The following is a 16,059-nucleotide window of genomic DNA, read 5'->3' on the forward strand; positions in this document are numbered from 1 at the left end:
AGGGCTGAGCAGATTACAGAAATGAGGAGGAGGGGTTGCAAAGACAGTAGAGAGTTCACAGTTCCAGAGGAAAATGGGAACTTCCTTCCCTAACAGTGGTCTGCTGGATGAATGTAGTTTCAGGACATAAGTTTGGAGATTCTGGATTAAACTAACTGTGATTTCTTTTTTAAGGTCAGAGGTAATTTCTGATATAATTTCATTATTTCTCTAGTAGAATAATATTTTTTCACTTATTCAACAAGTATTTATGCAGCAGCTGTATGCAAGTATACAAGGTGAAAAACACGAAACCTTCGTTGCAAGGATGTCAGTCTTGTAGGAAAACAAACCAATAATGAGATAATTACACGACAGTATAGCAAATTCTATGTGAGAGAACTACACTGTGCTATTACATATTACCAGGACCTTGGCCTGTTTGCACTGACTATCCCTGGTGCCTACATTGCCTCTGGAATGGAGCAGGCATAGATCTGCTGGATGAATGAATGGCACTGCAATTTTAAAATAACTTCACTGGTTATCAGAATCACTGGAGGGTAGCATTACAAAACTACAGATGATAGGGCCAAATTCCAGATCTATCAAAACAAAATCAGCAGGAATGCAGCCCCGGGTCCTGCATCATCTGCAGAGTTCCTTCTGGACCATGATACTGGGAGCACTGGCCAACAGAGGTCCCTCCTTATTCTGTTTCATTTGTGCTGAGTTGAGAACTGGATGCAGGCAGCAGGCGCAGGTTTTGTGCAGGGCAAGTTGGTGGCCGAGCGTTGCTGCGCATCTGAACTGGTGGTACAGATGCCCCTGCCAAACCCTGATGGGTTGGATTGCCTGAAGCAACAGGGTCCAGAAGCCTGATAAGCTGCATTCACGAGAGATTCTGTTATTGATACCAGCTGAGGGATTCTGCCTGCTGCTGTATCCTTTCAATTATTAAAAAAAAAAAAAAAAAAAAAAAAGTCCTAGGTAAGCAGAGTTTCCTGGGTGAACTCTCCTCCAGCTGCCTGTGTCAGGACAGCCCTGCAGCACGTTGTAGCACTTTTTTTTCTTCACAAGTCAGAATCTTGCTTCCACAAGGCTGTAAGTTACTTGAAGCCGGGGACAGTCTTTTATTTTTATCTTGTGCTTCAGGGATATATATCACTTGCCAATGTTTGCTGAATAAATGAGTGAATGAGTCAAATCTACTTGAAATTTTAAATGACGTGACATCAATTTCCCTTTTCTTTTGTGTTGTTGTAGAAGCAAGCACATTGAAAAACTAGAAGTGGATCCCAGCAAACATTCGTTCCCTGATATAACTAACATAGTTCAAGAGAAAAAACACACACCCAGAAGACTGGAATCTGAACCCAAAATTACCCCAAGTGAGGAAGACCCAGGCTTTGAAGATGACCCTGAAGTTCCTCCATTGATTTGAAACATCAGGCTGCCTTGTCCCAGGCTGTGACCCATCAGCTCCAGATTTTGTGGGTGTAGAGAAATTATGGGGTTATCCATGGGGTTCCACAGAGAGCTGGTCATCATTATTATTGCTCTAATGTTTTAACCTGTATTTTGTATAGTAATATTCTTAAACTAGTTTAAAATTAAAACGTATACCTTCAATAATACAACTCATCATGTGTCTATAACAAAGCATTGGTATTGAAAATGTTCAGTGAGATCACACAACTGTTACATAAAACATTGGTTATAAATCACAGAACTGCCTGCTAGTGCACAGATGAAGTCCACAGGTAAAAGGACTGATTATTAATTGGTACTTCAGCAAACTGGTCAAGCTAAGAAGTCAAGTCTGTAATTTCAGACCCACATGGGATGCTTTAATACGATTTTAAAGAGCATTTCAATTTTTCTTCTCATAATACATCTGCTTTCTCTGGTGGTGTGGTGTGATGGCAAGAATGTGAGTTTTGAAATCAGGCACCCTGTATTTGGACTCCAGCTCAACCACTTTGTAAAGACCTTCTACAAGTCCTTTAGTCCCCTGGGCCTTAGGGGCTTCACCTGTCATCTGATAATAAGACTTGTGCGCAGAGTTGCCTCCCGGTGACCTGCACAAAGCTCCTGCATTGTCAGCCACATTCACAGCCTCCCCCGCCCTCCCGCCCTCCCTCTCCCTTCCTCTCCTCCCCTCCTCTTTCTTTCCTCCTCTTCTTCTCCTCCTTTACCTTCTTCCTCCCTGTCCTACCCTTCCCCCCACTTCCTTCTTTACTTTCTTCTTTACCTAGAGTATTATGAATTCAATATTTTGCATACACTGTAGGAAAAATTGCTGTTACTCTGATCATGATCTACCAGTGTTTAAAACAGCTTCCCCCAAGTATTCATCCAATAAATACTGAACGCCTAGCACCTGCTGTGTTCCTGAGGGATTCTGGGAACACAGCAGCCCAGTGTACACACACGTGCTGTGCCGGGCGCCGGGCGCAGAGAAGAGCTGTGAAGGCGAGTCAGGGAGGGGGCGAGGGCAGTGGGTGCTCTCTCTCCAGGGCCTTTCTCTGTTAGACAGGGTTCCGACAGCAGCCTCTCTAGCATCTTAGCAGAGAACCAAAATCTCCAGTCAGTGTCCCGCCAGGAACCTGAGGCACTGTAATATAGTGGGTGGTTTCTGAGGGAAGTGAAGCGCCTCGGATTTCACTTCCCCAGACGCATGGTCAGCTCTACCTGGGAAGCACACAGGGCAGGGGATGCAAAGCGGCTGTAGCCAGGCCAGAATTCCATAATCCAAAAGAGCTCAACCCCCATCAGCTCGGATAGCCATCTGTCAGGACTATATGTTAAACTTCCGCATAAAGACAGAACATGATTATACTTTGGACTAAACTAAAGCACATATCTGCTATGGCCTGAGTGTGTCCCCCAGGTTCCTATGCTGAAGCCCTCACCCCAGTGCTTGGGGAGACGGAATAGGGCCTGAGGAGGTGATTAGGTTTCATGAAGTCATGGGGGCCGGTACTCATGACCAGACGTGTGCTCTTATAAGGACAGGACGAGACTCCACAGCTCACTCTCACGAAGTCAGCAAGAGGCTGCCCACCCGGAGCCTGATCAACTGGCACCTCCGTCCCACGCTTTGGGCCCCCAGAAGCGTGAGGAGTAAATTTCTGTTGTGTAAGCCACCCAGTCTGTGCTTTTGTCGTGTTTGTTTGTTTGTTTTTATGGCAGTCCAAGAACACTGACATCATCCCTCTCCCAGAAAGGACACTGAGCGTCATGTGTGACCTTTTCCATCCTCGAGGATGGCTTTTCCTCTTCTAGAGAAGTCACACTCTGATTCTGTATCCTGTGAATTAAACATCATGATATAAAGTTAACCATTATTAACACATCTCATGTTAGAGTGGGAAAATAGAAACAAAGATTTAAGCATATGGATAAAATTTACCCATGGATGTAAGTATGTGTCCCCCCCAACTGTGGACCGCAGTGTTGCTTTGGGTCCCCAGGAATTATCGTTCATTCAGAGCCAGTTTCGGTCATCCTTGACAAGCCTTGGTATTTCTTTCCTTCCGATGCACAGCCATCCTGATAAATGCGGGCGCCCTTGCGGGGCCTAGCAGGAAGATTCACACTATGAAAGTCCGGGCAGTGTCTAAAGGAGGTCTTTCCCCAATACATCCAACCGTGACCTTGTGAGTCAGGTAGGTGTCAGTGGGGAAGGTGTTTCAAAACACTAGGTAGATTTTCATATGTGGATCTGTGTAAATACACACACCTTCATATCACAGCAAGGACGAGAGACCATCACTATTCTAGTTCTCTATGTAGCTGGCCACATGGTCGAAGCTGGTGGCTGATGTTCACTGCTTCCTTCTTCCACTACCTACTCCATGTTGCCTTTCCCTCAGCAAACACCTCAGCTGCAGCCTGAGACTCAGAATGTGATTCAAGTGGCTACAAGGCCATTGCTTACCCAAGAATAAGAGGGAATGCCACAGGTCCTGCCTAAATCTTCACCCAAGGTCAGGGGTGGCCACCTTCACTAAGGAAAGGGGAAGGAGAAGCCTGTTTTGTGTGGATCACATCTACAAGGTGGATGTCCCATTTCCAGATTATGCTGAGAATAGCCAGAGTTCCAGAGCACTGAGGATTCCAGCATCGGGTGCTCTGGCTGCTCTTTCCAAACCCTCCCTCCTCATTCCGTGCCTCTGTTCCTGTCTGTCTTTCCAGAGACTTGTCTCCTCTTGTCCCCCACAGGGGGACCTTTGGCCCTCCTCCCAGCCCCCAGGAGGAAGGACATGTCACCGGACACGATGCCCAGACACGTCCACCACGCGTTCCCTGCTGCTGCTTTTCTTCTCAGGCTTTTCGGGAGCAGTGTGGCCTGGCCCTTCCTCATCGCCGCCCATGTGGTCCCTATCCCCAGCACAGCTGTTCACGTCTCTGCATGACATTCCCAGCCACTATGACTGAGCCTGGCAGCAGGACCTGCCTGCATGTGAGTGGCCTGCAGATGTCCAGAGGAGGCCGCCAGCAGTGACCACTCGGGAGGTGTGTCAGGTTCTAGACCCCTGGCCCCGAGTGGAGGTGTCCCTGCTCACTCACAGGAAGGCTGCCCTCCACTTGACAGCTGAGCTGCGGCAGGCAGTGTGTGGCTGTCACCATTTGCAGCCTGTCACAGCTCGCCTGGTACATTTGGATATGAGGCACAGCCCATCTGTGATTGACGCACGCCAGGCCGGTGGTCTGCCACTCTGTAGCAAAGCCCAGCTGAGCGGGCTGGGCTTTCAGGTCTGCACCCTCCTCACTGCCCCTGCATTTGGTCTAGTGCTTTCCTGGTGTGAGAGACGAGCTGCAGTTTGCACAGGCACTGGGTCTCTTGCTCAGCAAACACTCACTAAGCACCTATGATTTGCAAGGAGCCACATTAGATGCCAGAGAGAGTCGCTCCTGAGACCCCACTGCTGCAGGTCTTACCTCCCTTGTGCCCATGACTGTCCTTCATATAAAGGCCAGTTGCCCAGGGGTCCCTGCCGGCCCCACCTCTGCTCAGTGCACACTCCCTGGGCCCTCAGTCCCATCCCCGTGGCGCCTGCCATCAGCTCTACGCTGATGCCTTCAGGGTCTCTGTGCCAGGCCCCAGGTGATGCCTAAACTCCTGCTGTCTTCTCCTGGTGTCTTGTTCAGTTCAGGGTCTTCACCCTCATTTTTTCCAACTTCTTTTTTTCTGCCTCTTCTTTTCTGGCTTTCATTTTATGGATTCGCTGTGGAGCATCCACTGCTTCCTGTGTTCAACATTCAGCTGAGAACTAAGTCCCATCAGTTCTACCTCAAGGAAAGGATCTGCAGTCTTCTCCAACCCACCTCCGCTGCCTGGGTTCAGTCCCCATCACCTACTCTTCCAACGTTGCCCCCACCTCAGCTCTCCTTGGTATCAATGTTCCCTAAGGACCAGTCTGAGCACATCACACCCTGGCCCCAAGCCACTGTGGGCTACATCCCTACTAACTCTCCATGGGCAACCGTCTGCCCACTGCACAGAAGTGGTCACCACTCTTGGGACATGCCAGTGGTGTGACTGGCCTGAAGCTGGTGATATGCTGAGTCCAGGGGCCCAGCCTAGCATCTCTCAGGGTTGGACAGGGCAGGGCAGGGCAGTGGTGCCAAGGCTGGGGACAGAGTGGAAGGCCTGCTGGGGGAGAGAAGGCAAGACAAATGCGCAAGACACCTATTCCCCGACAAGAACTTCAGTTGTTGGAATAGTTATAAGCAAGGGAGCCTTTTCAGAGAGACATTAAGTCTGCTGTCATGAGCTGTCATCTTGCTTCAGCTTCACCCAGGAAGTGCACCAGACTTCTGTGCCATCAAGGGCAGAAATCACTGGCCACAGTGACCCATGAGCTCCCACCAGCAGCACCCAGGGCCATAGAGGACCACGGTGTTTACCACCAACATGACAGACTATTCTGCACTTGGTGATGTTGACACATCCATTTTATTATGCCCTTGGTTTTTGTAGGTCAACAGTAGGTCAGATAGAATGGGAACAACTTGTCTTTTCTTTCTAACATGTGGAGCCTCATTTGGAAGATCCCCAAATCAGGGGGTAACTTGAAGTCTGGAGGCTGTCGTCATCTGGAGGTGTCTTCACTCCCACACTGGGGAGTAGATGCTGACCTTTGACAAGAGTTCACTTGGCCTAAAGACCAGAACATTTGCACGTGTCTTATGAGGGCTAGTCTGGGTTTCCTTAGAGCATGGCAGCCAGGTCCCAAGGGTGGTATCCCATGGGAACAATGGAGCAATTCATGGCATGATTAGGACCTGGCCTTGGAAGTCGCTTAGCTTTCTCTGCCACACCCCATTGACCAGGGCAACTACAAAGGGCTGCCCTGGTTCTAGAGGAGAGGGCACAGTCTCCTGGCTGGGAGAGGCCAAGGTTCTTGAATGTGAAATGAGAGAAATTGTTGTGAGATGGTTATAAAATACAGTCCATTGCAAAGCCCTGCTTCTTCCATGAAGCTTGAGTTCTATTAGGTGACATTATGACTTTCCCTGCTCTCAAGGAGAAGAGAAGGTGGTTCCTTCCCTCTTGTATGAATAAAAGATATGGGCAGTGGTGGGGAGAGATGCATGTTTAATTTTACCCCAGGGCCATTTTTATAACCTACACCACTGCCTGCCTCTTCCTCCGTTGGCGAATTCTACAGATAAAAATATTTACAAATCAATGCAAGGCCAAATAAAGATCCTCAGAGGCAGTGGAGCAGGGTTATTCAGAATTATGAATTAGATCCTGTTTATTGTTCCTTGGGTTATGCAGATAAAGATAAAAAAGAAAAATTTTAATTTCCTCTGGCTTTATTTCTTTGAGAGCCACAGTGAAATGTGATGTCCTTACCTATCTATTCATTAATTATTTTTTCTTCTAGTATCTTTGCACTTTATCTACTACAACTCAAGTTTCCCAAAGTGTCAGTATGTAAGTACATTTGAAATCACTGTCATGGCCTTAACTCAAATTTCCCTGGATCTGATCCCACCTGCTGCCGAAGGACCTCCAGTTTGTGTCCCTTGGTGTTCCCAGGGAATCCCTCACAGTACCAGTGCTCCTTTCCCCACCTGGACAGCACCTTCTGGGGACATCCTTCCCTCCAGGCTCTAGTCCCTGTTGCTATTCCTTGGACCATGACCCATGCCCAGGGCTCTAGAGATGCCAACATGCCCAGCAATTGCCTATTATCCTTTGCTAGAGAGGTTCCCAGAGCAGGTTTTTGGGGACCCCCAGACTTTAAGGAATGGACTACTTTGCATGAATTGAAACTATTCCTTGCTGCCCTACATCGTTTGTGTAAGTGGGGGTTTGGGGGCATAAGTGACAATACCTTTTCTCTCTCCTGCTGTGTCTCCATCTGTGTAGACAACAGCTGCCACCTAGAAGGTTCATAATGAGAGCACTGACCCTAGACATTCCCTGCCACCATACCTACCTATCCTCAGGTAAAAATACCATCTGGGTCTCCAGGAAAGTTAAGGGCATCCTTCCCAGGAAGTTCAAGTGATTGACCCAACATTGCACATAGCTGGTGAAGAACTAGGCCTCATCCAGTCCCTTCACTATCATCCGGGGACAAGACATCAGATCCTAAGACCTGAGTTGATGCCCTACATTTATACTCATTCTCTGTAATTCCCTTTCCATTCCTCTTACTTCTCAAGTACTGTCTTCCCCAACACAATCTCCACTGCCCCATTTTCTTGGAAGTGTCCAACTAAACTCCGCAGATGTGATCAAGTCTGAACCTCCTATTGCATCTTAAAAACTTCTTCATTTACACCATCCTGGGGGCCGCAGAGGGAAAGGTGAGCTCTCATTTCACTGAAAGCTGACTCTGTGAGGTTTGGCTGGGGTCTTCCTGAAGAATAAGTTCTACCCTTTTCAGGGGTGTCCAACCTGTGGCCCACAGCCTGCATGCTGATTTTGTGAGAACTCTTTTTGCTTATCTGTGATGTTGGATATCATGAAAAGTATTCATGGGCATTTTTTTCTCATCAACTTTCGTTTGTATTTGTATATTTAATGTGTGGTCCAAGACAATTATTCTAACACATGGCAGGGAGAAAAAAAAAGAAAACGTAGGGCATCCCTGCTAAAACAAGGCAGCAGGTGGGGTGGGATCTTCTACTCTGAGATTCAAAGTAAAACATACCTCATTCCATGAATATTCTTCCTTACGCCACAAATAAACATCCAATTTCAACACCATGTGACCACCACGTTCTTTCTGGTATCACAGAAAGAAATGGTTGGGCTCATTTCTCATGAACAAACAGAGCCCTAGAATATTATCAAACTCTGCAACATTCTGTGCCTGGGGACCTCCCCTGAATTGCTAGGATTCTCCTCCAAGTCAGGAAAGGGGTGGAGTTCTCATTTAAGTAGCCACCCTGTGCAAAGTGTTTCTCTCCTTAGGACTCAGCCAATTCCCGCAGGTTCTGCTAAAGGCAGATCTGGGAATAGTCATCACAGTATACTCTGAAGTGCAGCTCTTCTTAGTTGGTTCTGGGATGGCTCTCAAAGCCCCCCTCCCTTCACACTGAGTTCTCTCCTGAGAGGTTCCTTAAGCGGAAATGAGTTAATAGAACAGGCCCAAGACCACCATCCTTGGAAAGACTTTCTTGCATCCTGGATCTTGGATTTCAGGAGGGTTTCCAACCCCAGAACTGATAGGAGTGGCTTGCAGTTCCTAAACAGACGGTGTGGTATTTATTCAACACCTGTTTTCCTTTCTGAAGGTCTGGGATTTAAGCAGACAATAAAAACCATGGCCATGAAGTCTCTAAGGACTGCTCCTAGTAGACAGCATTTCACATGCCACTACTTGTTGCAGGAAGAATTGGGTGCATCCTGTGTGACCCCATCAGGAAGGGACTCTTGGAAACTTTCCAGTCTCTGCCCCATTTTCCTTTTCCCTTTGCTGATTTCCCTTTGTGATCCCCTTACCTCAGCTTCTCACGTATCTGAGACTACAGGTACTGCCATAATGCCAGCTAGTTTTTCTATTTTCTTAGGGGTGTACCACTCTGGCTCAGGCTGGTCTCCAACTCCTGAGCTTAAGGGATCTACTGGCCTGGGCCTCCCAAAGTGCTCAGATTACAGGCGTGAGCCACCATGCAGGCCAGGTTACACCGTTTTTAATTCTAAGGTAAAGTTCAAGTTGTAGTGAGCCCTTTACCCAGGGGTCATGCTGAATACCCTCACACTGTGTACATTAGAAGAGATCCCGCCAGTTGGCTTCCTAGTACATTAATACTGATTTCTTATTTTTACACTACTCTTAGGGAATTTGAGAAGTAATTTACCCAACAAGAAACAAACAATTTCAGATTGGGTCACTCAACATTTTTTTCAGCAAACACAAGGAGAGCTTATGAACACATTGTTTTAAGCTACATGGGTGACAAGTAACAAGTCTCTTTCCTTGGGAGCTTATATTCTAGTGGGTAGGGAGTGGCAGAATTTCTAAACATACCTGCCACCATTCATAGGATCCTTCCTTTGGAAATGATGAAGAGACAGGATATTCTGTTCCCCACTGAAGGACAAGACAAGCCTCTGGAGATTAGCTCAAGATCCTTTTTTATTTTTGTATGTCCTTTAGTACCTGATTCACAGAGCACTTGAAGTGCTTATGAGAGGAAGGGAGGTGACAGAGGGAAGAGCAAGGCAGGCAAGCATGGTGACTTCAGAGTATCTGAGTAGATGCCAAACTTCCCAGGCAGCACGTGGGTATATAATCTGCCAGGACACTTCCTGCTTTGTGAACTCATTTAAAGGGAAAGACAACATGCAGCCATTAAATCACCACTTTGTTTAGTTGGACATTTAATAAATTGCCTTCACTAAAGAAAGAAGAATACATGGAACCAAGTCACAAAGATCAGACCCAGAATAAATATGTATGAGATTATGTATATATCACATATGCAACACATATATATTTAATTTTATGTAAATATAATACACCATATACTTAAAGTTTTATGTGCATAAACTTTTTTCCAAACTATTCTTGTTGCTGTTTTCTCCATTGAGCTCGGTCAGTCGGGACATCCACCACATTTGGCCATGTGAAGGGACCACATTGGCAATGTATTGACCCTTTGGGACACTCTGTAGACTAAGAGCCGGGATCAGTAAGCCAAGGGCCAAAACTCCCCACTGCCTGTTTTTGGATAGCTGGCGAACTAAGAATGGGTTTTACATTTTTAAATGGTTAGGGGGAAAAATCAAAAGAAGAAGACTATGATAGGCGAAAAATGTAGGAAGTTCAGATTTCACTCTCACCAGGTTTACTTGGAACACAGCCATGCTTATCTGTTTTGTCTGTGCTTTTATGCCACAGTGGCAGAGTTCAGTGGTGGTGGCAGATTTCCTGTGGCCCACAAAGCCTGAAATGTTGACTATCTGACCCTTCCCAGTAAAGATGTTTTAATTCTTGGGCTAGAGAACCATTTTCCATTGAGAATTGTTGAAAGGAAAACTGTCAAAATATGCAATTTCTCTCTTGCTTAAAGGGCTATGGAAGTCTCCCCTTAGGTCATTGAAGGGAACCCTGCCTCAAAGGGCAGCTGTGAGTGTGACCTCCATTCCTGAACAAAAGCCCGAGGCACCCCTCCCCTGTGAAAGCCTTTGGACAGTATTTTCAGAGCACTCAATTTGTACCCACTCCACTTTAAAAGAATTACCTTAATCATCTGTCAATCTTCCACGAGCTCCAGCAAAGCTTTTGCCCCCACAAGAAACCAGGAGTTTGTCTATTTCTTCTTTCTGTTTTCGTTTCCACGTCCTTCCAAATTTATGTTGAACTAGTTTTCTTGGCAGGGAGAAGACAGATTTCTGTGAGTTCGTAGAGACAGACAGGAAGAGTGTATTCACCAAGTCCCACCACCTGACCCCTCCTCACTGTCACCTGGCCAACCCCCCAAGTCAGTTCTTTCCTCCTTCCTGTTAGACCTAACCAGCCCCGGTCCTGGGTGTGCACATCCCTGGTAACTGTGGACCAGGGTCATGGCTAGAGCCTCCATTGAAGTATCCTATCAGGTTTTCCTAAAAACCATCAAAAAAACTTCAGATTTCTTAGATTGTACCCAAACTATGTCTTTCAGATTGCTCCTTACACCAGAAGTGGCACAATAATTTTCTGAAGTATTTTCCTATATTTTATTTTTAAAAATATGATACCTATAAGTTCAACCTTCATTGTCTCATAGTGAAATTACTGTTCCATTCATCTGCACCACCCTTGATCATAACTACTCAAGGACAGGGACTGGATTCAGGTCATCTACTGTCCCCAGTGCCCCCAGTGCTTAGCACAGTGCTTAGTTCAGAGGGAACATGTGGGGAGTATTTGTTGATTGCATCAAGCAAGGTTAATCATATGTGCATTGGCCTCTTGCCACCCCTCCTCAAAAGCACACATAATTTCACAGGTCCTGCAACTCTGAAGGTGGTCAGACTGCACTCTCCACTCAGCTGTGGATTTACTCATGAGTTCTAGTCTCTGAAGCTTTTGTGCCTCTGTTCTTCGGTTTTAGTGCAGACTGCAGAACACTGTCTGCATCAGAGGCCTGGACAGAAGGGTGCAGCACAGTGCCCGGGGCCCTGCAGCCTCTCCACAAGGCTATGTCATGCCCAGCCCACCCCACACTCAGCCCTCAGTCTTGGCTGCTTCTGTGACTCTGTCACCTGTATGGCTGTACAGCTTCTTGAGACTGCTCTCAAGTGGGATCAGGCTCCTGCATCTGTGTCCTCAGTGCCTCACTCTCACTTTGTCATCTCAGTAACCACCTGTCACCTGTGTTATGTTGAAAATGAGAGCACAGAGGCTAAAAGAAAACAGGGCTGGAAACAACCTGGTCCCTGTGGCCCCCAAGGCCATTCCTCTTTCCTCCTGCCTCTGGGAACATCAATTGCAGTCTGCAGTCAAGTGACCCTTGCTCTGGGCTGTGGTTGTTTTCGGCGCTAAATATAACTTTGCTAATCACCAGAGGTGTCAAGGAAAATATAACTGGCACTCACCACAGCCTTCCTTCTCCAATCAGGGTTTGGAAAATCAAAGCTCTGGATTCAGCAAATGATGCTGAGAGCCTCTGAATACCAGGTACCATGCGGGACGCTGGACACATAGAGATAGCCTCTGGCCCTGTCCTGGAATGCTCACATCCTGAGAAGACCTCCACAGGCAACCCAACTATGCTAAACATTAAGATAGGACCACAGCGAAAGTAACTGAGAGAACCAAAAAGGTGAAAAAATTCAGATTCAGCAATGTTGCATTCATAAACATTAACCCAGGACCTATAGAGATTCAAAACTGTACCAGGTCCTTTCACACTCAGCGTCTGTTTGGTCTTCACCACAGCAACAATGAGGGAGAAATTATCGTATGACCTCTGCTTTACAAATGATGACCTGAGGGTCAGGGAGGCTCAGAAGCCAGCACAGAGCCATGCTGCTAATGCGGGCTGGCTAGCAGGTGGATTTACACTTGACTCCAAGCCCAGGGCTCCTCCTGTGTGCCTCAACTGCATGTCCCAGAGAGAAGAACACCTTGAGAATATAGACACACCCAGTCTTCACCACAGACCTTGCACTGGGACACTCTCCAATTACCCCTCGCAATTGACCGAAATGTGGGGCCCACAACCTCAGACTAAGCTTATAAACCAATAACACCAACAGGCACATTACTTATAGCAGTTAGTCTTTGTGTTATATAAATTAGTATTCCTTTAGCTTCAGATGATAACAGAAAATAAAATAAGAGTGGCATTTATTTTTCCTCCAATGAACAGGAGTCCAAAGGCAGGGAATCCAGGGCTAGTCTGGAAGTCTCATGGTCTCAACTTTCCACTTCTCCACTGAAGCACATGGCTTCTCAATCAGATGTCACCTCAGGGCCTGATATGGTTGCTGAGGGCCAACCAACATAGTTGTGGGCCAGCTAGACAAAGGAAAAGAGTACATGTTAGCTGTCCTCAAAAATACTTTTTGGAGTTCCTAGATGCTTCTCATTGGCCCAGACTTAGAGATATGGTGGCTCTGAGCTCCAAGACAGGCTGGGAAATGGAGTCTGTGCTCTGTATGACCATATTCCCAGATGAAACCAGAGTCTGGGCACAAAATAAAGGCTGGTGATCTCTGCTAATTCTGGCAAATAGCATGAATATGTAAGAGCCAAACTGAACCAGAATGAACGTTTCTGCACTGTCTTGTTCCAGGAATGTGACCTCAGGCTATTTACTGACCTCTCTGACCTTGGTTTTCTTATTTACAGAACAAGGATAATCACATCTGTTTCATACAGGTGTTGTGATGGTAAGTTTATATCCATGGCAAAGGATCATTTCTTGGTCACCCACATTCCTGGGCAGGACTGCCACATCTGATTGTGCCAGTGTGCTCAGCCCAGCTCCAGGGGGTGACTTTCCATGGCCCAGTGTGTGGGCTTTATCTCCTTTCCAGGTAGACTTCATGGCCCCATTTTACAGGGGGAGAAAACTGAGTCCCAGGGTGATTAAGTCATTCACTCCAATGCATAGTAGTGAGTGGCAGAGCTGGGATTTGAACTATTGTCTTTCTGGTTCCCAAACTCATATTCTACCTTATTCCATAATGCTCCCTTCAAACGTTTGGGTACCTTCTCAGGGTTTGATCCCTTAGAATCAAAGAATCTACAAAGTTTCAAATAGTCTCTTTCCTGATAAAATCGTTTGTCAGAACTTGCATACCAACCTGTGATTATAAAAATTGCTATTGACCCTGTCTCTCAAAGCAGAACTCTTGGTCACTAGCTGTTCAGCTCTGCCCTTCTTAACCCCCAGGTCAGTTAATGGTGTGTCATCTTTTCTGAATGTATGTCTCATAAGTTAGAGACTAAAAGTCCATGCTTTCATTTAATCTAAATGAAAATCTAAAATTAAAAAATTACATCAATTAAGGATGCATTTGGGTACAGGTGACAAAAAACCCAACACATAATGGCCTAGTACACAAGAAGTCTAGGGATTCTGGGGTTAAGCAATCCAGGGCCAGCCTGCTAGTTCAGAAACACTGCTCTTCCATCTTCCCATCATCCTTGGCATCACTTTGCACCTTTGTTATTACAAACTGACACTGCACCTTCAAGCAACACTTTGATGTTCCAGAAAGAAAGAAGAAAAACAAGAGAAATCAGAAAACAGTGACAGTATGACAGGGCGTGCTCCCCACACACCAGACCCTGCATCACAGCTCCACTTTCATCTCATTGGCCAGAGACAGTATGACTGGGCGTGCTCCCCACACACCAGACCCTGCATCACGGCTCCCACTTTCATCTCATTGGCCAAGCCTATGACACATGGCCACTACTTGCTGCAAAGGAGCCTGGAGATACAATATTTTCAACTGTGCACCATTTCACACCAAAGGAAATAGAGGTTCTATCAGAAAGGAAGAACAGGAGAATGTATACTATTTAAATACTCAGCAGAGAAGGGAGGGGAGAGGATGGGGGAGGGTGGGGGGAGGGAGGGTGATTGGTGGGATCACACCTATGGTTCATCTTATAAGGGTACATGTGAATCTCTCTAAATGTAGAATATGAATGTCTTAACACAATAACTAAGAAAAAGACATGAAGGCTATGTTAACCAGTTGGATGAAAGTATTTCAAATTGTATAGAGAAACTGTATCCCATGATAGTATTAATGTACACTGCTATGATTTAATAAATAATAATAATAATAAATACCCAGCAGAGTTGGCTACAAAAGTAAATTGAGCAATGCATCCTAAAATTAAAGCAGGGGTAAGTTTAGGAAATAAAACTCCATTTTCACCTTTGAAAGACAGGTATTTTTACTTGGTGATGAGACAGCCTAGTGATCTTTGAAGCCGATTGCTTGTCATAAGCAGAGTGTATCATGTGGAACATCAACTAAGTGGCAATGTTTTATTTTCATGTTACTATCAAATCCCTTGCGGAAGGGAACATGTACTGCCCATTTCTGATGTCTCCTTCCATGCAGACAAATGTCCATCAATCTCACACTCCGTTTTTTTCAAATTTTTTAACTTTTCCAAATTAATATGAGGGTACAATGTTTAGGGTTACAATGTTATGAGGGTTACATTGTTCTCCCTTCCAAGGTAAAGTTCCATTTGTAGAAGAGCCCCTCACCCAGGGGGTGTGTTATACACCCTCACCATGTGCACATTAGGTGAGATCCAGCCTCGGGCTCCTCCTCCTTCTGCCAAATGTCCTCCCACCTGCCCCCTTCCGCTTCCCTCCACCCCTGAACTGGACTATAATAGTGTTTTATTGTTCTTAGGAACATGTAATTGTTTATATATTGATTTCATATTAGTACGGTGTACATTGGATGTTTATTTTTCCATTCTTGCGATACTTTACTAAGAAGAATGTATTTCAACTTTATCCAGGTAAATGTAAAAAATGTAAAGTCTACATCTTTTTTAATGGCAGAATAGTACTCCATGGTATACATATACCACAGTTTGTTGCTCCATTCATGGATTGATGGGCACTGAGGTTGCTTCCACAACTTGGAAATTATGAATCAAGCTGCAATAAACATTCTAGTGCAGATGTCTTTGTGGTAAAATGATTTTTGTCCTTCTGGGCAGATACCTAGTAATGGGATTGCAGAGTCAAATGGAAGGTCTATTTTTAGACTGTTGAGGATTCTCTATACTTCTCTCCAAAAAAAGCTGTAATAGTTTGCAATCCCACCAGCAATGTAGAAGTGTTCCCTTCTCTCAAAATCCACACCAGCATCTGGTTTTTTGGAACTTTGTGATATGGGATAATCTTGCTTGGGGTAAGTGATATCTTAGAGTGGTTTTTGCATTTCTCTGTTGATCAAAGATGAATATTTTTTCATGTGTTTGTTGGCCATTCATCTGTCATCCTCAGAGAAGTTTCTGTTCAAATTTCTTGCCCACTTATGGAGAGGGTTGTTTGTACTTTTCTCATTGTTTAATTTGAATCCTCTGTAGTTATCAGGCCTTTGTCAGATTCATAACATGCAAAAATCTT

At 45.6% G+C, this 16,059-nt stretch overlaps 1 protein-coding gene across 1 annotated transcript in view; it reads left to right on the forward strand.

Annotated features, from left to right (window-relative positions):
• The window catches only part of LRRC6 (leucine rich repeat containing 6), an 88,967-nt gene extending 87,544 nt beyond the window's left edge, over nt 1-1,423 (forward strand). Inside the window, exon 12 of the mRNA XM_003792870.2 lies at nt 1,246-1,423. Coding sequence (XP_003792918.1) covers nt 1,246-1,423 — 178 coding nt within the window. The remainder of the gene's footprint in view (nt 1-1,245) is intronic.
• Nucleotides 1,424-16,059: the final 14,636 nt, after the last annotated feature.

The sequence above is a fragment of the Otolemur garnettii genome, unplaced genomic scaffold (genome assembly GCF_000181295.1).
Source record: "Otolemur garnettii isolate 467f Iridium unplaced genomic scaffold, OtoGar3 scaffold00062, whole genome shotgun sequence".
NCBI lineage: Eukaryota > Metazoa > Chordata > Mammalia > Primates > Galagidae > Otolemur > Otolemur garnettii.